This window comes from Lotus japonicus, chromosome 1 (genome assembly GCF_012489685.1).
Source record: "Lotus japonicus ecotype B-129 chromosome 1, LjGifu_v1.2".
In the NCBI taxonomy this organism is placed as follows: domain Eukaryota; kingdom Viridiplantae; phylum Streptophyta; class Magnoliopsida; order Fabales; family Fabaceae; genus Lotus; species Lotus japonicus.
The window spans coordinates 87757490-87781759 of NC_080041.1; the positions used below are offsets into that span (position 1 = coordinate 87757490).

General features: G+C 37.0%; 4 protein-coding genes across 5 annotated transcripts; 2 read left to right on the forward strand and 2 right to left on the reverse strand.

Moving 5' to 3' along the window:
- Nucleotides 1–6685: 6685 nt before the first annotated feature.
- On the reverse strand, nucleotides 6686–8957 carry LOC130727472 (rust resistance kinase Lr10-like). 2 transcript variants are annotated; one of them, XM_057578613.1, is made up of 2 exons: nucleotides 8173–8957; nucleotides 6686–7998 (listed from the first exon to the last, which is right to left on the reverse strand). In XM_057578613.1, exons 1-2 carry the CDS (start codon nucleotides 8750–8752, stop codon nucleotides 6851–6853), a joined length of 1728 nt encoding a protein of 575 aa, XP_057434596.1. In that variant the 5' UTR covers nucleotides 8753–8957; the 3' UTR covers nucleotides 6686–6850. The 2 variants fall into 2 exon arrangements, with proteins under 2 accessions (XP_057434596.1, XP_057434595.1); XM_057578612.1 differs by having other exon boundaries at nucleotides 8122–8955.
- Nucleotides 8958–9276: 319 nt separating this feature from the next.
- Nucleotides 9277–12548, forward strand: LOC130727473 (rust resistance kinase Lr10-like). Its single transcript, XM_057578614.1, has 5 exons — nucleotides 9277–9555; nucleotides 9951–10394; nucleotides 10535–10582; nucleotides 11013–11036; nucleotides 11147–12548. Exons 1-5 carry the CDS (start codon nucleotides 9333–9335, stop codon nucleotides 12442–12444), a joined length of 2037 nt encoding a protein of 678 aa, XP_057434597.1. The 5' UTR covers nucleotides 9277–9332; the 3' UTR covers nucleotides 12445–12548.
- Nucleotides 12549–13901: 1353 nt separating this feature from the next.
- Nucleotides 13902–16202, forward strand: LOC130732179 (uncharacterized). The gene is made up of 4 exons (XM_057584286.1): nucleotides 13902–14337; nucleotides 14881–14980; nucleotides 15179–15238; nucleotides 15909–16202. The coding sequence occupies exons 1-4, from the start codon at nucleotides 14072–14074 to the stop codon at nucleotides 16032–16034; spliced, it is 552 nt and encodes a 183-aa protein (XP_057440269.1). The 5' UTR covers nucleotides 13902–14071; the 3' UTR covers nucleotides 16035–16202.
- Nucleotides 16203–17282: 1080 nt separating this feature from the next.
- Nucleotides 17283–23097, reverse strand: LOC130727475 (replication protein A 32 kDa subunit A). Its single transcript, XM_057578618.1, has 10 exons — nucleotides 22864–23097; nucleotides 22632–22742; nucleotides 22436–22533; nucleotides 22245–22286; nucleotides 22090–22167; nucleotides 18337–18412; nucleotides 18050–18139; nucleotides 17887–17963; nucleotides 17689–17757; nucleotides 17283–17599 (listed from the first exon to the last, which is right to left on the reverse strand). Exons 1-10 carry the CDS (start codon nucleotides 22969–22971, stop codon nucleotides 17524–17526), a joined length of 825 nt encoding a protein of 274 aa, XP_057434601.1. The 5' UTR covers nucleotides 22972–23097; the 3' UTR covers nucleotides 17283–17523.
- Between the last annotated feature and the right edge of the window lie 1173 nt (nucleotides 23098–24270).

Consider the following 24270-nt stretch of genomic DNA (forward strand, 5'->3'; position numbering starts at 1 on the left):
TTACCACTGGTTTGCCACTCACTAGTGGCATCCTTTTCTTCATCGTTGTGCCATCCACTCATGGCATCAGGTTTGCATGCTTCATTGAGGTTTAGACCCCGGATGGGATCCAATGTCACTGAGTACTCTGAGTATGGGTTGAAATATTGATTAGCCACTGTGTCTAAAGGAGCAATTGTGGCTAAACTCTTCTCGAAATTCTTCTTACCAACGTAGCCTGTTTCTGCTAAATAGTAGCTTTGATCTGCTTGTACATTTTCGACAACTCCATCAGCCTTCCAAATGGATATACGTTGGTGTAAAGTTGAAGGCACTGCCCCCACGCCATGAATCCATTCTCTTCCCAGCAGCAAATTGTAATTGGCCTTTGAAGGGACCACAATGAATAATGTGGAGCGGGCCACTGTTCCTACGGTTATGTTCAGCATGATTGCCCCCAGGGAAGAACCTGTCTTTCCTTCATAATCAGAAAGTACCATATCATGTGGGATTAGATCTGCTTCAGATTTACCCAACCTTTGGAGCATAAACTCGGGCATCAGGTTGATTGCAGCTCCCCCATCGACAAGGACTTTATTAACTCCTTTCTCTTCGACTTTAGCCCAAAGAAATAGTGGCTTCAAATGGCTCTTCATCTGCTCGGTTGGCCTCTGGAAAATAGCTCTCTCATCCTCGACAGATCCTCTCTGCATCACATAATAACACAAAGGATTGTCATCTGGCTCTTCCTCGACATAGTAATCTTCTTCGCTTTCTGTAACCTCTGAGATTCTGTCGAATTCAGCCGGTAAGATAGACACTATGCAAATGATGTTGAGGTCTTCTCCATCACTGTCGTCGAAATCTTCGAGCATGTCTTCATCCTCATCTTCGACAACATCTTTCCCCTTTTCTTTGGCTGGGTTTGGTGGCGCAGTTGTTCCCTGTTTGATGGCGTGGTCTAGCTGATTGATAATCGACGCCACACTAGGTTCATTGCGAGGATTGTCTTCTGGCTTTATGTCCCATAGTGAACGGAACTTGCCACCTCTTTCCCTTTCAGCTTTCCTTTTCCTCAAAAAACGTCTGAACTGAGTCCTAGTCATTTGCTCAGGAGCATAGTAGTTCCCAGAGTCATAGGAGTAGCTTCGCGACACACGGGAGTTGTTGATGTAAGAGGATCCTTGGCCCAAGTCGATTTTCTGCCACTTTTGGTGTTGTTTTGGTCTTGGAGGTGCTGGCCTGAACCATTGATTCTTTGGCAACCCAGCATCAGGGACGTAAGTCTTGTCTTTATTCCCCGACTTCTGGCCTTTATGGCCATCGAGTTCCTGGCCTCTCTCAACCCACTCCTCATGGGGGTATTTCAACCTCCTAGACACAGGCATTTTGTTCTGGTAATGCTTCTTCATTTTAGAATCTTGGTAGGCTTTGGCTGCAGATTTGTCGAAAACGGCGCTGCATCGAGGGCACAGCATGACTTCTTTCTCGCCATCTTTGCTCCGGGACAAAAACTCAACAAGAGTTTCTCCGGCCTTGGGGTAAACCTCCTCTAGGCTCACTTCTTTCTCGACCTCTGGTTCTTCGACCGCCATGCTTTCCTCCTTTGCCTCCCCAAGTGTCAGGCCCAGGTCTAGCTTCTCAGAAATGTCGACCATGCCAATGTAGAAAGGTTCCACATAGTTGGCTTCAGCTACCTGCAGCGGATCGGAGTCAATCTTCATTTGGCTTTTGGCTTTCTCATCGTACTTGAGTCTTCCTGAATCCAATGCTCCCTGCACAAGATCCCTGAAACGAACACACTGTGAGGTCCAATGACCAAAAAAGTTGTGATATTTGCAATATTTCTTCCCTTTCCTTTGCTCAGGAGAAGGAAGTTTTTGGTCTTTAGGGACCACAAGCAAACCATCAGATACAAGTATATCATAGATTGCATCACATTTGGTCACATCAAAAGTATAAGTTTTCACTGCAGGAACGGTATTCTTGGGGCTTTCTTCCCCAAGTTTGTTTTCATATGGTTTCAATGCTTTACACACATAAGGATCACCTGGCTGGAGTTCAGCCAGATTGACATCATTTATGTCAACATCCGTAGGGATTTCTCGATAGACACATGGACTTTGACACACTGGGTCAGTGTCTATGTACGCTACTTTCTCCTTCTTTGGCCACTTAGTGGTCTTGGCCCTTTCCTCGGATTTCTCAGCCTTTAGTAATTCGATGTGCCTCACTCTGTCTGCGAGTAGGGACATATCTCGAATATATTGAGTATCGATTTTCTTCTTAATAGAATACTCTAGACCACCAGCGGCTAAGACAACCAGCTCATGTTCAGGGACATGAGTGAAACATCGAGATTTAAGCATCCTAAACCTGTTTAGATAATCATCAATGGACTCTGCTGGCTTTCTTTTGACACTAGCCAAATCTTTCAAACTCACTTTGCACTCTCCCCTAAAGAATTGTTCGTGGAAAATTCTTTCCAACTGGGCCCATGTATGGACTGACCTAGGAGCGAGGGTGGTGAACCAGGTAAATGCATTCTTAGTTAGAGAACTCGGGAAGTACTTCATTTTCAAGTTTTCATTGATGGCTAAGTCCCCTGCTTCGATTTGGTACCTGGTTATGTGTTCTACAGTAGACTCTCCTGAATCCCCAGAGAACTTAGTGAATTTGGGGACCTTCCAGCCTCGAGGAAGTTCCGATTCGAGAACCTCTTCTGTAAAGGCTGACACAAAATGGGGTCTATTCGCGAAACCCACGTTGAAGCCATGTTGGTTCAATAATTGTTCCACTACAGCAGCAACATTTTGTTGCCCCCCAGCGTTCTGGTGTCGAATTCTTTCTAACACACCATCAGCGTGTTCTTCCCTGTTTACCATGTACACATTTTGCAATGGTGGTTGCGTTGCCTCGTTTCCCCCAAACAAAGGGTTTGCCCCCATATCTTGGCGTTGTGGCGCTTGATAGCGCACAGGGGCAGGGACATGGTTAGGCAATGGGATTTGGTTAATCCCTGGAGCTGGTTTCATTTCGACTGGTGCCCCCAGGGCTGTAGCCAAACGATCCATTTGACGTGCCAAATGCTGATTATTGGCATTACTATTTTGGAGCACAGGGTTAATTAGTTCACCTATCTGTCGAGATAGCATGTTAACCATTTCATGGTTACTATCGTCTACTTGCTGCCTAATGGCTTGAAGTGAACCAGTGTTCATACCTGTAGACAAATAAATCTGTGAACTGGACCCAGGGATAGGGCCAGGAGGGCTGACTTGACTCCCTAAGTTCAACATTGTTCCATTTGCCCCAAAGGGGGTATGCTAAATGGAGGAACATTCTCAGGGAATGTCGAATATGTGCCCTGTATGCCTTGCATCACAGACATAGGCATACCATAAGGCATGTCTCCTCTCGTAAAAGTTGGAACAATTTGTGCCTGCACTGATGTAGATACAGGCATTTCTGCAACAGCAGAGATTGCTACGTTCTGGGTTGGCATAGTGGTGCCAGGTCCCATCCCAGTAGACACTTCTTCATTATTATTACTGCTACTTCCCCCGGGGCTATCCTGATTGCCCACGTTAGACCCTTGGGGGGAAGTTCTCCCTCGATTGCTTGCCATACTCACAGTTTTACCACTTCTTAGGTGCATATAACACGTAAATCACAAGCAAAGCAAGTAACAAATACCAGGTAACATGCAATACAATAAACACACAAAACGCTTCTGTAAAACTTAGTTTTCACAAAAACGGTCCCACTGGGTGTGCCAATTTGTTTACACTGATTTTTGGTAAACAAATATCCTCTTAGTTCGACTAAAGGAAGTTTAGATTTCAGGGTCCTTTTGAGAAAACGCTTTGCCAAAGTGTTGTGTGTGAATGAGTGTGTTTTCGACAACAACGAGCAACTCAGGTGAAACTAGATTTCATTAAACGTGAGTCAGGTACAAAGAAGTCAAGTAAATTAAAATAACGTGAAAACTACGTGAAACGTAGAATTCGACAAACAAACTACACAAAGGGACTGGAAATTGACAAGCTAAAATGCTGGTTCTGCAACGTACTCCTCCATCATCACATCTTGCTCCTTGAGTCTCATTGATGCGGACATTAGAGCTTTCTGGTGAATTTTTCAGAGTTTGAGTTGGGAACCCCTTTTCTGAATCAGATTTTCCTATTTATAGAGCTCCATGTCTCGCGTGTCCCTGACGGTTTTCTTCCTTGTTGGACGGGTTAGTGGGTCTGATTCCCCACGATCTGATGCTTGTTCCGGAAGTCTCATGCGTAGTGGTGGGGGTCGTGTTTCTCAACTGCCTCAACCGTTTCCTGGCCACGTTTTCGACCATCGTGGGGAGAATTTGACTTGGTCAATGTGGCACGTGTTACATGTGCCTGTGTTTAGTAATAATTGTTGTTGTCGAATTTGGCTGCCCCATTAACTTGGTGCATTTTCCTTTTCCTTTCTTTAGTCAGAATTCGACTACCTTGAGTGTTTTGGGCTGAATGCGTTTTTCTTTCTTGGGCCAAAATATTGGGCCAACAGCACTTCAACATTTCTCATGACTTTTAACCAAAAATAGTTAGTAATAATGAAATCTGCAATATAACACGAGTGTTCCCAAGCACGACATTCACGGTCGCATGCATAATAAATGATGATAAAAGAAATATAAAATAATAACCAACGGTTTAAAACAATGTTTGGAAAATCGAATCAGACTAAACTATTGGTCAACAATTTTAAGAAAAATGAGATTTGCAGCCAACATGATTTGAATCCCAAATCTTAAGGCATAAGGAATGCATATCACTAAGCGTAAGTACCCAATTTTTTTTTTTTGGTACAGGTAAGTACCCAATTTTAATAAAACAAAATTTACAAAACAAAATATTCTATTGAAATTAATAGAAAACCAAGAAAACAACCTCCTCAAGAAAGAGGAGATTACAACACAGTCTTCTCTAAAATAACAGAGAGAACAAAGAAGACCAAAAGTCTTCCCACAAACAAGAGAAGAGAGCCCTCATCTCTAACAAAAAGAAAATACAACACTCCAACCAAAACATATACAAAATGCTCTTTCAAGCACAACACCAACCCCAGAAAAGTAAACCCCAAAGCCCCAAAGATCATAAAAACAGCCCAAAAATCCCCAAGAACCAAACAAAGCGCTAGAAACTACAACAACCCAAAAATCATTACCTCCAAAACAATCAAACCCTACAAAGATCTGCACACATAACTCTGAGCCATAATCTGGTTCAAAACAACAACGTTAGAACAATCATATACTAAGCCCAAGCATTTACCCATCAAAAGGGCACTCTTCGCCTTAGTCATAATGCCCCCGAGTCTCCGAGAACTCCGCCGAAAAAAGCATTAACGAATGACCTTCGGATCCAAAAGCTTCTGACGAGACCTCCACTTGCAAACTAGATTCCTCATCTTGACCTTTGTTCTTACTCTTCTCAACAACCATGCTTCTGGAGTTGCACAAAAACCTGACATCTGGATCCCGCTTCTGCCTTCCCTACGCTTCACTTTTCTAGGTCTTCCTCGAGGACGATAAACCTTCGCAATTGGATTCATCATGTTTCTTTCTTGGGAAACCTTTGCCCGTTGTATAGCCCCAAACTAGATCTGGCACCAGGAGAGACTTCCAACACAAGCTCTGCTCCATAAGACGAGAGAGAGAGAGAGAGAGAGAGAGAGAGAGATCCTCAACCGCCAAAGGACTCATAGTCATCATGTAGGAAGAGGGAAAACAACAACCAAAATAAAGAAAATGCCTTGATGTAGGAGGAGGGACCCCATGGTGGCGGAGACCCTAAGTGGGGGGTGGCGGTTGCTGTATTTTAGAACCCTAGCACAACAACTTCAAAACTCTTGTACGGTTTGTGTATTTGAATCCTAGCACTACATTGTTAAAGATTATAAGTCTATTAAAAAAAATGTAAAATTAAATCGAATTATGATATGCAACTGTAAAACCTCAACTATGGATAGATGATACGCCATTGTAAAACCACAATTGAAGCATGCTTTAAAGAGATAATGATCAAATTCCATTAAAAAACTTCAATCTTGCTCCAGCAAGTCCAAAAGGTCATGAAGCCCAATAGCATCTCAGTCGATCCAAAGGTCTAGCAACCAAGCAATTACCATAGGCTGGCAGTGTGATTTAGTTAAGGAACATCTCATCCTGACGACAACTAAGTGGATCGTTCCACCATACTTATTCATATGTTGCAATGTTTCTCAAAAGTAGTCATTATCTCAAAAGATCCTCTACAAGGATTCTTGAAGACCTCGAGTCACTAATACGACAGTCGTTGAACCTATAGATACAAGTTTAGTCATTCATTAACTTAAATATCACTCATTATGCAAACATGATCAAATTCCATTAAAAAACTTCAATCTTGCTTCGGCCGGTCCAAAAGGTCATGAAGCTCAATAGCATCTCAGTCGACCCAAAGGTCTAGCAGCCAAGCAATTACCATAGGCCGGCAGGGTGATTTAGTTAAGGAACATCTCGTCATGGCGACAACTAAGTGGATCGTTCCACCATACTTATTCATATGTTGTAATGTTTCTCAAAAGTAGTCATTATCTCAAAAGATCCTCTACAAGGATTCTTGAAGACCTCAAGTCACTAATACGACGATCGTTGAACCTAGAGATTCAAGTTTAGTCATTCATTAACTTAAATATCACTCATTATGCAAACTTTGAGATTTCGTAAGACATTGAGATTCTTGCTTTGCTTTCTCATAGACTAAGTACATTGCTAAAAAGTAATAATAACCCATTGACAATGAACAACTAACTATGTAATAAAAATCTATAGTCATTAGTCAAGCTAATCTAATTCTTGAATCACTTCCAGCTCCAAATTTAGACGTTTTGCAGCAACAATAGTACTACTAGTGCTTGTACTAGTTGAAGCTTTTGGCTGAAAAGGGTTGGTGGGAACTTTTAACTTGTCTCCCTCTCCGTGCAACATCTGCATCACAGTCTTCATGGATGGACGGTGCATAGGATGCCACTGGATGCACCAAAGTCCCACAATTGCCAGTTTCTTTGCTATTCCACAATCGCCCTCTTCATCATCAATAGGGACATGCATGTCCTTTCCTTCAAGCAAACCATGTATCCAATCTGGATATAGAACTTGAACACTATCATTTTCTTGACCAGTAGTGTTGTTTACAATATTCTTTCTTCCTCCAACCATCTCTAACAACAACATCCCATAACTGTAGATATCAGACTTGTAAGACACATTGCCGAAGTTTCTAGAAAAAACTTCAGGTGCCATGTAGCCTAGTGTTCCTCTGGCTGCGGTCATGGACACTGTACTTCGATTCTTGGAACACAGCTTTGCCAAACCAAAGTCAGTAATCTTTGGAGTGAGAGTGTCATCGAGCAAGACGTTATGAGGATTGATGTCAAAGTGAAGGATTCTCTGATCACATCCTTGGTGAAGATAATCAATTCCTGTGGCTATGCCAAGAGCAATCTCTTGCAACTTTTCCCATCCAAGGAAGGTTTTCTTATCCTTGTTGTTGGATGCAGAGATGATGAAATTCTGCAGTGACCCGTTTGGGAAAAAGTCATAAACTAGAGCTCTATGAAACCCATCAGCGCAGAAGCCAAGCAAGCGAACTACATTGACATGGTGGATTTTGCCCATGGTTCCCACTTCATTGATGAACTCAGTCCCATCATCTCCCTCTGAATTGTTGAGGATCTTCACCGCAACCAGAATTTGAGTGGACAATTTACCTTTGTAGACAGCCCCGTGAGCTCCTTCACCTAGCTTTTCCTTAAATTGGTGTGTGATTCTCTTGATATCAGCATAAGAGAATCTAGTTGGCTTCAAAGCCTTGTAATCCTTCAAAAAAATCTCAACTCTTGCATGATCCTCGCCTTTCATCTTATAATAGCGATATATACGAATGATGGCACCTAGCAAAAACACCAGCACAGCTGAACCAGCAACTCCACCTGCAAATCAAACATTAAAAACTTGACAACTATACATCATGAAACAAATCCATGTCTGATGAAATGAAAACACAACCAAATTGACATGCATGGTTGAAGGGGAGGGAGGTCTATCTGTGTCACCTGCAGAGAGCAAAACAGCACATACAGTCTTCTTGTTTGATTTGTGCTTACATTTTAAGCATCTTGTATCAAATAAATTTTCCGACCATGCCATGTCGAGTATATTTCCTCTTATCTGGTAAGCGCTTAGTGGCAAAACACGGTCAAGCAGTTTGATGCAGGATGCAAGGTCGAAACTAACGAAGCTTTCATCAGATGCAATGGCATAAATCGGGCAAGAAAACATGTCTTGCCTCGAGATTCTCAGATATCGTTGCCCTGTTGAGGAACAATCGAAGAAAGTAATGTTGGTTGGGTTTGCAGTAAAATATTCATTGTCAAATAATCGAAAGGGAAAGATTGATTGAAAGTTGAGCGTGAGTAAGATTCGTGGAAGACAGTTATCAGGGTCATGTGCTACTATGTGTTGAGATTTGTAATCAATTTTACTGATGAGGAGTTTTAGTGGGACTGGAACTGCGGGAAGCTCAAGGAACTTCTTGTTATGACTACATGATACATGGAAGGGGCAGAGATTGGAGTTGGAAGGGACATTCTGCTGAGTCTGACTTCCACTGCCAAGATTTATGAGCAGGAGCAGCATCATCAGCATTAGCAATGGCATCATGGGAGATTTGTGATGGCAAGTCATTTTTGGTGTTTACACAGGGAGGGATGGGGGCATCTGATTCTAACAGCCTATACTGTCTAAGTCGACCATCTCATCTAATTCTCTCTTTCAAATCAATCTATGCGCGCACATCTTATCTTTTATCTATGGTTGGTGAGTGTTTTTGGGTGTTAAGAAATCTTTTTCCAACTAACGCTATAAGAAATATCACAATAATAAGCTAGTCTAATTACACATTTGGTCCCTTAGTTTGAATTATATGTATGATTTTAGTCCTACAATAATAAGAAGATAGTTATTGGATTTGGGTTTAACTCTCATAGAAGTTGATGTTTTGAATCCTCTAGTCCACTGAAATCTCAATTTTAAGTTGTTTAGATTAATAGAAAAATAAAATAAAAGAAAAAGGGCATTATTTCCAAGTCAATGGTAAGATACATTAGTATTTACCAAGTCCAAGTCTATGCTAAAGGGCATTGACGTATAGAAAGACAGTTTTGACCCTCCATCCAAGCCAAGCGAGTCACTTAGCTTAAAATGATTGAAGCAAGCAAGCAACCATACATTTCAATACTTGAGATAAGATTTCATTTGATTGAGCATGACGTCGTGCTCTGTGCTATGCTTCCTTCTCCTCCTCTTCCAAATTCTTGTAATTATACAAACAACCTGTGCCTCAAAAACATGTCCCCCTTCTTCGTGTGGCAATATCACCAACATACGTGACCCATTTCGTCTAAAGGATGACCCTCCAACCTGCGGGAATCCGGAGTACGAGTTAACTTGTGTAGAAAACCGCACGTTATTGTTATCTTTATTTCCAGGTAAAAAGCAGCTACTTGTTCTTCTTCTTCTCAATTTAATTCGTTTGTGTTCATTTCTTCAGTAACTTATAAAATGCATGAGCCAACTTATTTTTTTAAAGCCAAATTTATTGAAGAAATAACACTAGGTGTGCTAAACCATGTATAGATAAAAAGAAGAAATATTTAATAGTTTGAATTTTTGCGTTCAGTAAAATCTCAATTGGTGAATAATAATTTTCAGAAAGATCCCTAATGCTCATATTAATTAAAGAGTTGACCTTTGTTAGCCTCCCCGGCCACCATGTCAGTCACCCCTAAAAACTTTAATTAATATGCTTGACAATATATACTACTCCTACTTCGGAGTATGTTATACATATAATTAATAGTGTTTGTTTGAATTTGGGTGACAGGTAAAAATTATTATGTGAAGGCAATCAACTACAATAATTTCACAGTCCGTGTAGTAGATCCGGGCATCCATGACCATGAGGGCGATTGCTCCTCCATTCCTCGTTATTTCTTATCTGAGCCCAATTTCACCACTACTAGTCGTTATTATTATAGAGATGCCTATTATTATTCTCACATTTTCAAGTACGTGAATTACTTGAAGTGTAGCAACCCAGTGAAGGATGATCTTCGATACGTGGATACAGCTCCCTGCAACCTTCTCAACAACTCCAAAGGTCATCTTTATGCTGTCTATGGGGACCTGTCGGCTTGGGACTTAAAACTCGATTGCTCTGCTACATCTCTTATAATTGATTCCACTTACATGCCAAATCAAAACTTTTTCTACCAGGAAATTCACAGGATGTTAGTCTATGGATTTGAAGTGTCGTGGCTGAAGTGGAGTAAGTAAGAGGAACCTTCTTTAGTTGTTATCGATCTTCTTCAAAATTTGTGATAGTGGTGGTTAAAAACTTCTTTATTTGTTATCTTTTCCAAAATTTGTGAGCTAATTATATATATTTTCTTTCTTTCCCTCTTACAGACGGTCGCCAAATTAATCTGCTAACACTGTTCAGTTCTGTGTTATTACGTAAGGAATATCTCTAAATTTTATTTTTTTACCGTACATGCAACTTTTTTTTTATCGATCAGCAATTTATTTGGCTACCAATCCCTCATTTCATGAGATCAAATCACATTGAAATTGATTGTTATTTCATTAGGGGAAAGGTTGCTAATGGTACGATATGGGTTTGAAGTCACAAAGCTAGGCTGGGAATTTTGAAACAGTACTATTGTCCAAGATGGGAATTTTGAATTTGTACCTCCCATCTTGAGGGGGGAGTATTAATTATAATAAAGTTGTATCAATTTAAACACCTAAATTTATTAAGTTTGTGCATGAATTTATTTGCATATGATCAAAATAAGCAATGGTTACTACTTATTCTTTCTCGTTAAAGTGTACTCTTATATATATTTTCTCTTCCCTTTCATGACAATACTAAACTTTCTTGCAGGTATTATAGTGGGCTTTATTCAAGGTAATCTTTTAATTTTGTTTATCCTTTCTTTGTATTTTCTCCTAGTTTTTATTCTTTAATCATATGCAAAAGTTTTATTACTTTACTTTAGTTTCTTATATCCTACACAGGACTAGCACAGGCAGCAGTACCTCTACTGAAAGCAATGGGTGTTGCACGAGGATATGATGCAATTGGGCTTAATAATAGCCTTGATGTTGAATTCATACTTCTGTCGTATGAGATAGCAAGAGTTACGGGGAAGTATGTCTTGCCATCATATATTCTAGTGAGACTTATGGTTGGTCTTATACTTCTTTTTGGAAATTGGACATATACATATCGAACAAGACATACATCAATTTATGAAAATATAGAAGATTTTCTTCAAGGGAACTCCTTCATACCAATAAGATATTCATATAAAGAGATTAAAAATATGACTAGATGTTTTAAGGATAAGTTGGGTGAAGGAGGCTATGGCACTGTTTACAAAGGAAAGCTTCGTAGTGGACCTTTTGTAGCCGTAAAGATGTTGGGCAAACCTAAGGCTAATGGGCAAGATTTCATTAATGAAGTCGCAACCATAGGAAGAATACATCATGGCAACGTAGTTCAACTTATTGGTTTTTGTGCTGAAGCATCCAAACGTGCTCTTATTTATGAATTCATGCCAAGTGGCTCTCTTGATAGATATATTTCCTCCAAAGAAGATGGTATCTCTTTAACTTATAGCCAAATGTACACAATATCTCTTGGAGTTGCTCGAGGTATAGCATATTTGCATCAAGGTTGTGACATGCAAATTTTACATTTTGATATCAAGCCTCACAACATCCTTCTTGATGAGAACTTTATTCCTAAAGTTTCAGACTTTGGTCTCGCAAAACTGTACCCAATTGACAATAGTATTGTCAAATTGACTGCAGCAAGAGGAACGATTGGCTATATGGCTCCAGAACTATTCTATCAAAATGTTGGAGGAGTGTCCTATAAGGCTGATGTCTATAGCTTTGGAATGCTTTTGATGGAAATGGCAAATAGGAGAAGAAATTTGAATCCATATGCAGATAACTCAAGTCAAATTTTTCTCCCTATTTGGATTTACGACCAATTGATTGAAGAAAGGGAGATAGAAATTGGAGAAGTTACTTACAAGGAAAAGAATGATGTGAAAAAAATGTTCATAGTGGCTTTGTGGTGTATACAATTGAGACCCGATGATCGTCCTTCAATGAACAAAGTAATAGAGATGCTTGAAGGAGAAGTTGAAAGCATTATCATGCCTCCAAAGCCTTCTCTATACCCAACTGAAATTATTCAAGATCCTAGCAACAACTATGATGAATTCATATCGGGTTATACTTCTGGCACAATGTGTTTTCTTGAGGAAACTATAGAAGGTCCTTTATTGAAGGACTCTTCTTAATCTGTGCTAGTAATTTATATTTCATTATTATTTTATCGATTATAATTACCTTCGCGAACATCATAATTCTTGATGAATACATATTACTCTCTATTAATTAATAATGAGATCGATGATGCTTAGCGAATTTACCTTAGTACGCCACCTCTTTTCCTACTATTTGAAGATATTATTTCCTTAAGAAAAAATGCAAATTACTCCCCTGAAGTTTAGTTTACGTGCGGCTTAAACCCTTACCTTTTAAAATGTGTATTTATAATCCAAAACTTTTATAAGTGTGCAATATTAACCTTCTGTTAACATTTCTATTAAATTTTAATTGAGTTTGTCACTTAGCACATGACATTTTTTCTCCCTAAATTATCCCTCTAAATGAAAAAATGCTTGATTTCTATCCATATTTTTTTCACAATTTTCACTTTTGTGCCTTCAAAGACGTAAACTTTGCTCTAAGTCTCACAATTTATGATTGTTGTTGACCGCGCAAAGCATTATGCATAATTACAATATATGTTAAAATCAAAATAATATATTACAATATTAAGTCAAATAATACTCATACTTAAGTAAGTGCTCGCAAACCTCTCATCTATCCATGATTGTTGATTTTTCTGCTTCCAATCGATACATCTAGGAGAACTGTTTGAAAAAAATTTGAAGCTCAATTATATCAAACAATAACATACACGAGTTAAATACAAATGTAATATACTACTCAATAAATATCAAACGACAAAATTTAACGTACAAATCTCTTAATATAAAATAATACAATTAATTAATTCACAGTGCAAATCTAACATATATAAAACACAAGATAAAAATATAAATTATAAACTAAATTAATAAAAAGGAGGAAAGAAAGACTTTCTTGGTGTAGGCTTTAAAATGAAGACCGGTGAAAGCCAAGAGCTTGGCGAACCTATATATAGGCTATGTCGTCGGTAATTACTCATGACTTTTATTCTTTTAAACATGTATTTATAAGTTACTGACAGAAAAAGTCATTGATATTCCGGCGATCATTGTTCTGACCAAACACATTCTCGAATTCATTAAAAAATAAATAAATGACTATCAATAATGACACGAGAAAACTACCCGTCAAATTACCGACGACCAAGGTTGTCAGTAATTAGTGCGCTAAACTTTCCCATCAAATTACCGACAATTCATTCATGTTTACAAAATTCTTTTTCGACTTAACCGTCGGTAATGGAACCTTTTACCAAAAGCTAAAAATCGTCAATAAAAACCTGTTGGTAGTTAAATCCCCTTACCTTATAATGAATGTGTTTTACTACTTTTTTTATAATTGAAATCAATCATAAGTTCATAACCATAATAATTGATAAATGAACACTTAAGATTTAAAAGGTATTATATTAACATTAGTGCACTTTTTTTAATTTCTCAATTAACAATAATTATACTAATTTACTTTTATCTTGTAAAATTTCAATATAGAAGGGTCAAATCCGAGTCCTTTGGGTGAAAGGGGTAAAAATGGAATGATAAATATAGGAAGAGTCCATTCAATAGTCTCTTACACTCTCACTCTCACCATTTTTCATTGCATCACTCACATCAACCACTCTCTGCTCTCTGCTTTCTTGCAAAACCAGCAATGGCACCCAGCAAACGCAAGCAACCGGAGCCACCGACCTCGCCGCCGCGAACTCGCACCGCCTCTCGCTCCAACATGAGGGTCACTCGCTCTACCGCCGCTGCTACTGGTTCACCGCTCTATTCCGGCGTGCTGCCTCCAACCAGAAAGACCAAGAAAGCTAAGCAAGAAGAAGGCTCTTCGTCTGGGAAACCCTCTGCTCCTTCCGGCTCCGGCTCCTCCTCCTCCGCCGCCGCCGCCAAGAGAATCATCGTCATTGAGTTCTGGTATCTCAACATTTTCATGTGGTTTTTCACTTTTATGTTGAAATGAGAAGAAAATGTGAACTTGTTTACTGTTTCTTGGACCCTTTTGTTTCTATTTTCCTTCTGTTGTGTAAAGTTTCCATTTTTATGCAAAATGAACGTTGGGTTTTATTTCACCTTTGAAATGGTGGTTCTGTTATGCAGTTCTTGGTAGTTCTGAAATTTCTATTGACCCTTTGAAGTGGTGGTTCTGTCTGTGATACATTTCTTGGTAGTTCTGAAATTTCTCTTGACCCTTTGAAGTGGTGGTTCTGTCTGTGATGCATTGCTTTGTAGTTTTGAAATTTCTCTTGACCCTTTGAAATGGTGGTTCTTTGAATGTGTTGAAATTCTGAAAATCCCTAAATTGATTTTGCTTTTAGTATCCTTGTATTGAACTCTTGAAAGAATGCTATTACCATTTTGGTTCATTAGCAATGGCTTTTTGCCTATCTTCTTTCAAATAAATCAACCCCTTTCTTTATCTTAACATACATTTGACACTGCTTGTTTTCTTTACCTCAGTCTACTGAGTGATAAATTCCAGACCAGAGCCAATGAGGTGAGAGAAGCTCTGGAGCCGAAACTTCCAGCTGGCACCACTGTGATACTGAATCCTAAAAAGGTATATATGCTCTGTGTTAATGTTGAGTATTGTTTGATAACATATCAAATGTGATATTTGAGTGCATCTTTTGCATTTTGGGTTGGACTAGCCCTTTAGAATAATTTTCAATTGATTTGTTTAGTTACTTTAGTAGTGATATATGATCCACAGGTTGATAGATCCAACTTTTAACTCATTTTCTTCTTCTATGAACAGGCAAGAAAGGGTTGCTTTGAAATCCGTGAAAAGGGTGGCGAGAAGTTCATCAGCCTCTTGGTAAATCCTTTGATCCTATCCTGTTATTTGTCAAGATTGAATAATTGGAGGTTATCATGTTAAATTTCCAACCATCAAACAGTTTTTCATTTCTGTAAATTTAGATTTGTTATATTATGTGCATGCATGTCTTAACTATTGACCTCCCACCGCATCAGTTTGTAGATGGTGTAAAGAAGGGGAAAAAAAGGTTGAAAAAACAACTGAATCTGGTGCATTTATTCATCCAAGGATTTGTATTTTTTTTTTGTGCAAATTTTACAATTTATATTTTACAGGAACTGAGACATCTTACATGGTTAGAATCTTGTACAATTGTACAGATCTTAAAGAAAAAAATCTGTTTTAATCCTAAACAACCAGCAGTTTCATTAGAATCACTGCATATTTGGTTTGCGAATTCACTTGGGTTGACCACATATGACATGATTTTTAATGCTTAAGCAGGTTAAGATACTGGTTTCAGTGGTTTGTTTTTCTTTCAGTTTCAAGCATTTTTCTTAATTAAACTATAATGTGAATGGTTGCATTTAAACATAAAAGTGGAGATATTTTGGATTTGGAACAATGTCATTGCTTATGGTTATTTATGTTTGTAATAATGTAAGGAATTTTGTGTGACACTAGGTGAGTGCCATAACCCTGATTTCGTCTTTGAATTTTATTTCAGAAATTGAAGGATCCCTATGATGCATTGATGGCGCTGGACATTAACAAGATCGTCACGGACATCACTGAACAGATCGCTGCAGATAGTATCTCTAATGAGATTGGTGGTCTGGCTATCGATACATAGTTGATTTTAGCTGTTCAGCAAGAGTTTTTTGGCCTGATGACTTGACTTTTAGTTGCATAAATTTTCTTTCTGCTGGTTTTCAATTGGAGCTAACTACAGATTTGTGAGAGTCATTCCAGGATTAGTTAACTGTCTCAAATGAATATTTGGTTTACCTGATTGAACAAAGACTTGTTTCAGTTTCATCAATGTATGATGTTCATTAACATCAAATTCCAAGACTAATTACTACATTGTTTTCAGGTTTACTAGTCAATGTTAATGCTTTGTGATCAAAGTTTTGTTGCTGTTATTTTGTTATATATTGGCTAATCAGTTGTTGTGGTATGATATATATCCTCATTGACTCATATTTATTGCTTGACGTGAGATCATGCGCAGTCTCTGTTTTATGAATAAAGAGTATATTTTTAGATAAGCGTATTGAAGTATCCAAGGTTGTAACAGGTACAGTTTAGGTTAGTTTATATGAACTCATAAAAATGAATAAGATCTATTTTAGCGCCTAATTAGTATTGCTATTTAATTCCAATTAAAACGTATGTCTTAACTAACTTAACATGCATGTACATAATTAAAACTGTGAAGTCAACAATATTAAAATAGGTATTAAATAGTTGTGCTTTATTTTTTAATACTAAATAAAGAGTAATGATACATAAATATATAGAAGATACAATTCATGACCTCATGATTTTGTTATTAGAATACTACTCCAGCTTACATCGACTCACTTAGCCCTAATAATTGGATCACCGTATATTTACGACTAAAAAATCAATAAATGTTATTTTTATTCATTAATTCTTTTTTAACTGCTCACAGTTTTATTTTTTAACTCAAGCTAACCGAATCATCATTTTTTTTCTTCACTTCTGCACTTTTAAATGTGTTCTAATTTAAAAACTTGAAACTTTTATCCATTTTCATATTTTACAATTCATTTTAACCTCTTCTCAGATAATATTATTAAGTGTCTATAATCATATTTATTAATGCGGTATGTAAAATTATAATTCATCGAAAAAATGTAAGATTATAATTGTACAAAAGGTTAAAGATTAATGTTTAACATTAATTTGATTGTTTCTAAAAATAATTGAAAAATAAGATCCTTTTTAGATTATAGTTATACTACTATTAAACTAGGACGAAGGCTTCAATATCTCAGGTGAAATAAATTTTCAAATTTCCACATAATTTAAATATAATATTTATTTGTTGTCAGAAAATAATAGAATTGTATTCCAATTGATTGTAGAAATAAATTAAATGCTTAAACAGGGGGGGTTCAGAGATTACATCGATCAACACTAGTGACTGATTAGTTTTTTAGCATAAAATAAATTAAACCAAAAAGCATATCTACATCCTCATCAAAACCATACACATCAAAATAGGCTAAAACCAATACCATCAATTAATGGTTCATGATGTCTTGGTTCTCCATATCGATCTTCACATATATTCATCTAAATGAATCAAAAATTCAGGTTTTCTTGTGATGATCCTCATCGATGGTGGAGTATACATAACCTTCCTGTTTGAGAACCTCTAGCGATGACCTGGCATCATAAACATCTTTTAATTTACATGCCCCACAAAAAAAATGCATGCATACAATAACAAAACAAATAGGCAGAGATGACAATACCTGATCTTATCCAATGGAAGTCTAAGCTGTAGAGATAGTTCATCAACATGTATTCCACTTTCATCTGACCTGCATTTCAAAATCATCATATCACATGCATGTACGTGGGATGAGAATTTAATCAATCTTAATTAACCGCACCATTTGATTAAATGCAAAAAATACAAGAAATGTAAAATTTTCAAATTTATAACTTACGTGTCCGAGTGCTGCTGCAGATAGTCAAAAACCAATTTATCACAGCCCTTGAGTTGATCCACACCATGCGCATATAACTGAGGTAAGGAAAGTTATATCATCAATCCAATTGAGAAAAACTAAAATACATATTCTAGCAACTTCGACAGATCAAATCCAATACCGGGTTTGATGATGCTGCTTGATTTGGTGCATTTCTGGCTGCAATCAATGATAAGTCTGATGATGGAGGATTCCCTGTGATTCCTTCAACCTAAACCCAAATTAAAAGTGCAAACTCAAAAAAGATCAGGCATCATATTTAAATTACAAGTATGGCCCCATTTAATTATGCATGATATCTCAAGTATGTGCCTACACTACTAATGATCCAACAATATCAAATTCTTGAAAGATTTAACAGTATCCATTGACGTCTGAAATTAAAAAGAATACGAGGTTCGCAAATACCTTAACTTTGGAATAGAGATGGTTGTGTATGCAATCAATGAAGTGAAAAGGTATCTCATCAAAATTTGTCACAGGCCTGTGAATACACACCACAGAATATGCAAGAAAACAACAAATTAACATCCAGCTATTTTACAAAATATAAAACACTGTCACCAGAGAAATGTGGTTTTAAGGTTCGTCTGCATCCACCAGATGAAGCGTCAAATGCCATGCCAAAGAATCACTAATATTGGGGAAATTTGAATATTCAAATGCAATTTCACAAAGATATCAAGGATAGACTTTAGGGCAATTATCTAATATTTGGTCAATAAATTTCTACCAGATAATTTATGTGATTGTGTCTGACCAATTTTTTTTTGACAGTATTGTGTATGACATGTTTGTTTGGTCAAACTATCTATTAAATAATGAGATTAATTTCAACGGGCAACAGCATTCCTACATATCTTATATGTCATTACACTTAGAAAATTAGGCGATAGGGAGTAGAGACAATCTTCACTTCATTTATATATGCATAACACTGTATTTTTTCCCTTACAAATTGTGCATACTCCCCCACAAAATAAAAACCAGTCCATGCCTTAGGCCTTTCACCAATAAGATAACTATTATTCAAAATGAAACCGAATTAGATCAGTTATCAGAAAAACCCGTTTATAAACCAATTCTTGGGTCTCTATCTGATAACCATTAGACACAACACAATAATCAATAATGACAATACAATCACAAAAAGACAGATGGAGAAAGAAATCAAAGAATAATTTTTCCTAAATATTTCCAGGTATTGATTTAATGACAATATGTTAAGCTTAGAAACAACTATAAATATGAAGTTATCTGTAGGTTTGACTAAAAGAGTTGATTCAACCCAGAAATTTAACTCAACTTTCAGGCTTTCAGCGGAAGAAGGGGAAGAGAAAGAATACTTCTATAATTTTTTATTAATAAACAGAGTCATTAGGGAAGAATTCTACTTCCAAGATTTCCCCCTTCACAGAGGGTCTCCCCTATCCACAGTAGAGCTAATGCTCAAGTCCCAAATGGTAACAAATCTCAATGCAACCCCCTTCTACCTACTCCTACTGTATAAGCATTCCCTACATTTAACAATACAAACTAAACTATTATAACTAACTGCTCTGCTTCCTATCATAAACGATACAAAATCATCCAGAATGCTAAAACCAAAACCACATTTTGTAAACTTCTGTAAAGAATTAGATAAATTATATAATGATGAAAACAACATAAACTTTGATAGCCAAGAGACAAACTAGCAGCTTGCACCAACTATCTGAAACAGGCAGAAGATTTTTTTTCTAGCTTTGATCAAAAGAAGGCTTAAATATGTTGGAGGCCCCTATAAAATAGGGGTCCTTTGGTTTAAGCCCCTACAAAATTTTTTCTTGGGAATAAGCCCCTAATGAGAAAATAATATATAGTGATAAGCCCCTGCCGTCAACTTCCGTTAAAAAATATGAGTCAACAAACGGAGCTGACGTGGACCTTTGCCACCTCATCAAGTGGGCCCACAAGCTGTTGACATGGAAATGAGAAGAGAAATATGAAAATGTCAAATGTGGGATTTGAACCCAAGACCTAGAGCATAATGGGCAACATCCTTCCCACTAGGCTACAAGCTGCATCTTTAATACAAGTGCAAAATTTGATATATATCTCATTTAAACTGACAATTTTTTTTAAAAACACCATAACATGGAGGATCATACTCAATGTCCTTACAATTGAGCCACTGGCTCATTTTGTTATTCATGCGCACAACAATATATATATATATATATATATTATGTAAAAAAAAGAACAAGAATTCAACCCCACTTAAATCATAAAAAACTATTATTTTGTTCTTTCAGTATATATACTCATTAGTACTTAAAAGAAGTCAATATATGAACTCTAATAAATTTGTAAGATTTAACTTTTTTACGTTTTAAAGTTTTGTAAATATGTTTTTCTATTTACATTTAATATTTTATTTTGTTTCAAATTGATACATTATATTTTTTTGAACTCCAATTGATACATTATATAAGAGCGTATAAGAGCCTAAAAATGTAATTTTTAGAACTACCACATCAAATTTATTTAGCATTATCAGTTTGTTTTTAAATATATATTTAGTTTTGCGCTAAAAATACATGCATAAATTAGGCATTGACTTAGTGGTTAGAGCCTCCTCCATGAACCTCTATGTTTTGGGTTCAAATCATGCTTAGGACATTTTTAAATTTTTGGTTGAAATATTAGCAGCTTCAGTTTAAATAAGATATATATTAAATTTTGCACTTATACTAATGATGCAGCTTGTAGCCTAGTGGGAAGGATGTTGCCCATTATGCTCTAGGTCTTGGGTTCAAATCCCACATTTGGCATTTTCATATTTCTCTTCTCATTTCCACGTCAGCAGCTTGTGGGCCCACTTGATGAGGTGGCAAAGGTCCACGTCAGCTCCGTTTGCTGACTCATATATTTTTTAACGGAAGTTGACGACAGGGGCTTATCACTATATATTATTTTCTCATTAGGGGCTTATTCCCAAGAAAAAATTTTGTAGGGGCTTAAACCAAAGGACCCCTATTTTATAGGGGCCCCCAACATATTTAAGCCTCAAAAGAATAATTTTATATCTGAATAAAATAGAGAACAAATTCATAACCACAATGCTTAAAACAAAACGGAAGGAAACTAACACATACTAAGAAGGCCCTCTGATACTTATACACCCATCAATTAAAGCCATTTGAACAGTCAAGTATACACCAGTAGCAAATATAATTCAGCATATATTGCCCTGCCATTCAAATTATTCATAAGACTTATATATCATGTGTATCTCCATATCCTATAATTTAAATTATCAGCAATAGCTCCCAACCTCAGTTGGCATAATATTATTAAAAGGATTGCTAGCAACACACTCCCTCCAACACTTCCTATAATTGGTCTTTTTAAAAAAAATCAACATGTGTGTCTCACCTTTTAAAAAAATTGACTTTTTAGAAAATAAACCAATCACGTGGAGTGTATTGAAGGATGTTTGCTAGCATTCCTCTATAATTAAATGTGAATAGTCTGCATTTGAAAAACATTGACCTCCCCTGGATAACAAATAACAGGATCTAAATCCTATCCTCCTGATCCCTTCCCTTTTTCCTTTTCAATGAGAACATGATTATTCAAAAGAATCGCCATAGAGAACAAAAAGAATGTGGCATTCATGCATTAATTCTATGTCCCACTGGTCCAGTCAATCAGTATGCCAATGAGATCATGGTCATACAGCGGGAAGAATGGCAATCAAAGGATCATGGTAAATAAGCCTCAAGCTCAACTACTACATGTATTTAATTTAAAACCTCTTCAGATCGAAGAATCGCAATTAGATAGGTGCAATTTGTTTGGGCAGTTTTAGAGATCTAGCATGAATCATCTCTAATTTCTTCCCACGACACAATTTTTCATTTTCTCCCATTAGGCTAACTACTAGGCAAAATGTGTAAGACCCTATTGAACAACATAGAGCTGAGCCTCCAAAGTGGCACCTCAGTAAATAAACAATTCTCTCCCAGCTGATAAGATATCCTGTTTGGATGCAAACTGAAAAGCACTTATTGGAGCTTATTTAGTGCTTTTTTTAGTAGATAAGCTCCAATAAGCTCTAATAAGCTGGTATCCAAACGGGGCCTAATGAAATTGGTTTAGACAGTTTAGTACACGCACCTCACAGAGAAGGCAACGAGTTGCCTTACACCTTGAAAGCTCTTCAAATGGCCATAAAGGCGAACATACATACCGTCCCTATCATTGAATGATATGACAAGGTAAGAACCAATAAGTGTGATATATACATTAGCAAATCAGTGGTTGAAACTTACTGTATTTGATCCATTTCCTTCGTATCATAAGTTTCATTCACCCTGATTAAACAACCAAAATGAGACTCAGAGTACAGCATATGTTGCGAAAACTTTCCTCATAAATGACTGGGAAAAATGTGTAAACTACATAAAAAAAAAATACAAATTGAGGGTTTGATTAAAGATAGCATTTATCAAGTGTAACCTACCATCTCCTACATTTGATTCTTCCTGTTCCATCATCTAAAACAAAGTTAACTTCAGTGTTTTTCTCAACTTTCTCAAACACCATTCCAACCAAGGTTACCTAATCATAGTAAATGCATAAAATAAATGTCAATGTAACAAATTCAAACGAGAAAAAGTAATAAAATCAGATCACAATGAAATGGAATCGAATCGTACATTGGTGAGACCGACACCGTTGATTACGAAATTGGACTTGTCATCACCAGAGTGAGAAGCCTCACTTATCTGCCTCACTGTGACTGGAACCAAACCCTGAGTGTCACGGCTCTTTAACGACGAAATAGAAAGCACAATTAGTACAGAAATTGAAAGCAGAAATGGAAAATTGAATTGATGCGTGGTAAAAATAGAAATGAAATTGAAGATTTGATTGGGATTAAGGGGATACTTTGAGGGGTGCTGGGGATGAGTCGGAGTGGTGTGAGGAGTCGGTGGTCATGAATCCGCCGCCGGAGAAGGCTGAGTTAGCGTCGAAGTTGGTGGAGGACGATAACATTTTGGACTGAAACCCTAAGACGGAAGCGAAATCGACGAGATCGATGCGTGGAAGTTAAGAGAGAGAGAGGTATGGCTGAATGATCATGGTAGTAAGGTGATTTATATCGTTTCCCGCCAATAATGATTCTCTTAAACTAAATTTAAATTTAAAATTCAAGAGAGGAAAAAACTAAAAAGACTATCGCCCTCAAACAAGGGTGTTGCTTCGGTACCCATTGAAAATAAAAGGCATGGTACCACTTAGTTCATTATTTACCATACAAAGTTCTAATTTGTAAATCTTAAAAGGTTTATTAGAGAGAAATCATGACTAAAAGGTATAGAACCCTTTACTTTTAAAATGGTACTAAAGAAATTGCCATCAAACAAATGTCGGTTGTAGTGTAAAAAATTGTTGTTTGAATTTTATGTCAAAAGTTCAACTGCGGTGACTCTTGTCTTTGAAAACATTCAACCTTCACTGCATCCGGTTTGGATTTGTGTTGCAATTTAGCACAAAAAGAATAAAGATAAAAAAAATCATACACATGTCCCTAACTTAGATTTCATTGATACCAAGGGAATTCGAACCCTTGACCTATGTGGAGGTGAGAGTTGATTTTAGTACTTGAAGTAAGTTGAATTAATAAATGAGTATATGTATAAATTTATGTGTAAAATCAGAGTTGAGTTTTTTACACAATTATCAATAGGTTAAAAAAATGAGTTGTTTAGAAAAACAAATTTGAGTTGGACCAATTTTTATGGACTTGGTGGAGGAAGTGGCACGTAGGAAATATAATACGTACATGTTGCATCAAAATAAAAAATACTAAAATAACTACATGTTTTTTAATTAAATTTGAGTTGGACCAATTTTTATGGACTTGATGGAGGAAGTGGCACTTAGGAAATATAATATGTACATGTTGCATCAAGATAAAAATACTAAAATGACCCTAAAAAAGATAAAAATACTGAAATAACTACATGTTGTCTTTCATCTCTAGTCATTCGTCGTCTATAACCTTCCTCCAACAAACTCACATCTTCCTCCTCTTTTATGCCCGATCTCTCCTAGTCCAAAATCCCTCTTCGCCAAACTCACTTTCTCCTCCCTCTTGCATGCATGGAGGTTGAGGATAACTTTTTCAAATGGAGAGAGAAAGAGAAAGATCGTAGGGAAGAACAAAGGTTTCCAACGATGAAATGCTTCGCCTAGGGTTGAAAAAATAGGTTTTCGCTAGTTTTGGGTGAAGAGTGGTGGTGGGGAAGGATGGTTAGGGGAGGAGGAAACAAAATTCTAACCAAGGTGAGA

Coding starts and splice junctions, on each gene's coding strand:
- LOC130727475 (XM_057578618.1), bottom strand. CDS start 22,971: ATGTTATCGTCCTCCACCAACTTCGACGCTAACTCAGCCTTCTCCGGC. Junction 22,168..22,244: donor AAGGAAATGGATCAAATACA/GTAAGTTTCAAC, acceptor ATTCAATGATAG/GGACGGTATGTATGTTCGCC. Junction 18,140..18,336: donor ATCTCTATTCCAAAGTTAAG/GTATTTGCGAAC, acceptor ATTTGGGTTTAG/GTTGAAGGAATCACAGGGAA.
- LOC130732179 (XM_057584286.1), top strand. CDS start 14,072: ATGGCACCCAGCAAACGCAAGCAACCGGAGCCACCGACCTCGCCGCCG. Junction 14,338..14,880: donor ATCATCGTCATTGAGTTCTG/GTATCTCAACAT, acceptor TCTTTACCTCAG/TCTACTGAGTGATAAATTCC. Junction 15,239..15,908: donor AGAAGTTCATCAGCCTCTTG/GTAAATCCTTTG, acceptor ATTTTATTTCAG/AAATTGAAGGATCCCTATGA.
- LOC130727472 (XM_057578612.1), bottom strand. CDS start 8,752: ATGACTTGCCATCACAAATCTCCCATGATGCCATTGCTAATGCTGATG. Junction 7,999..8,121: donor TGCTGTTTTGCTCTCTGCAG/GTGACACAGATA, acceptor TTTGATTTGCAG/GTGGAGTTGCTGGTTCAGCT.
- LOC130727473 (XM_057578614.1), top strand. CDS start 9,333: ATGACGTCGTGCTCTGTGCTATGCTTCCTTCTCCTCCTCTTCCAAATT. Junction 9,556..9,950: donor ATTGTTATCTTTATTTCCAG/GTAAAAAGCAGC, acceptor TTTGGGTGACAG/GTAAAAATTATTATGTGAAG. Junction 11,037..11,146: donor TATAGTGGGCTTTATTCAAG/GTAATCTTTTAA, acceptor TATCCTACACAG/GACTAGCACAGGCAGCAGTA.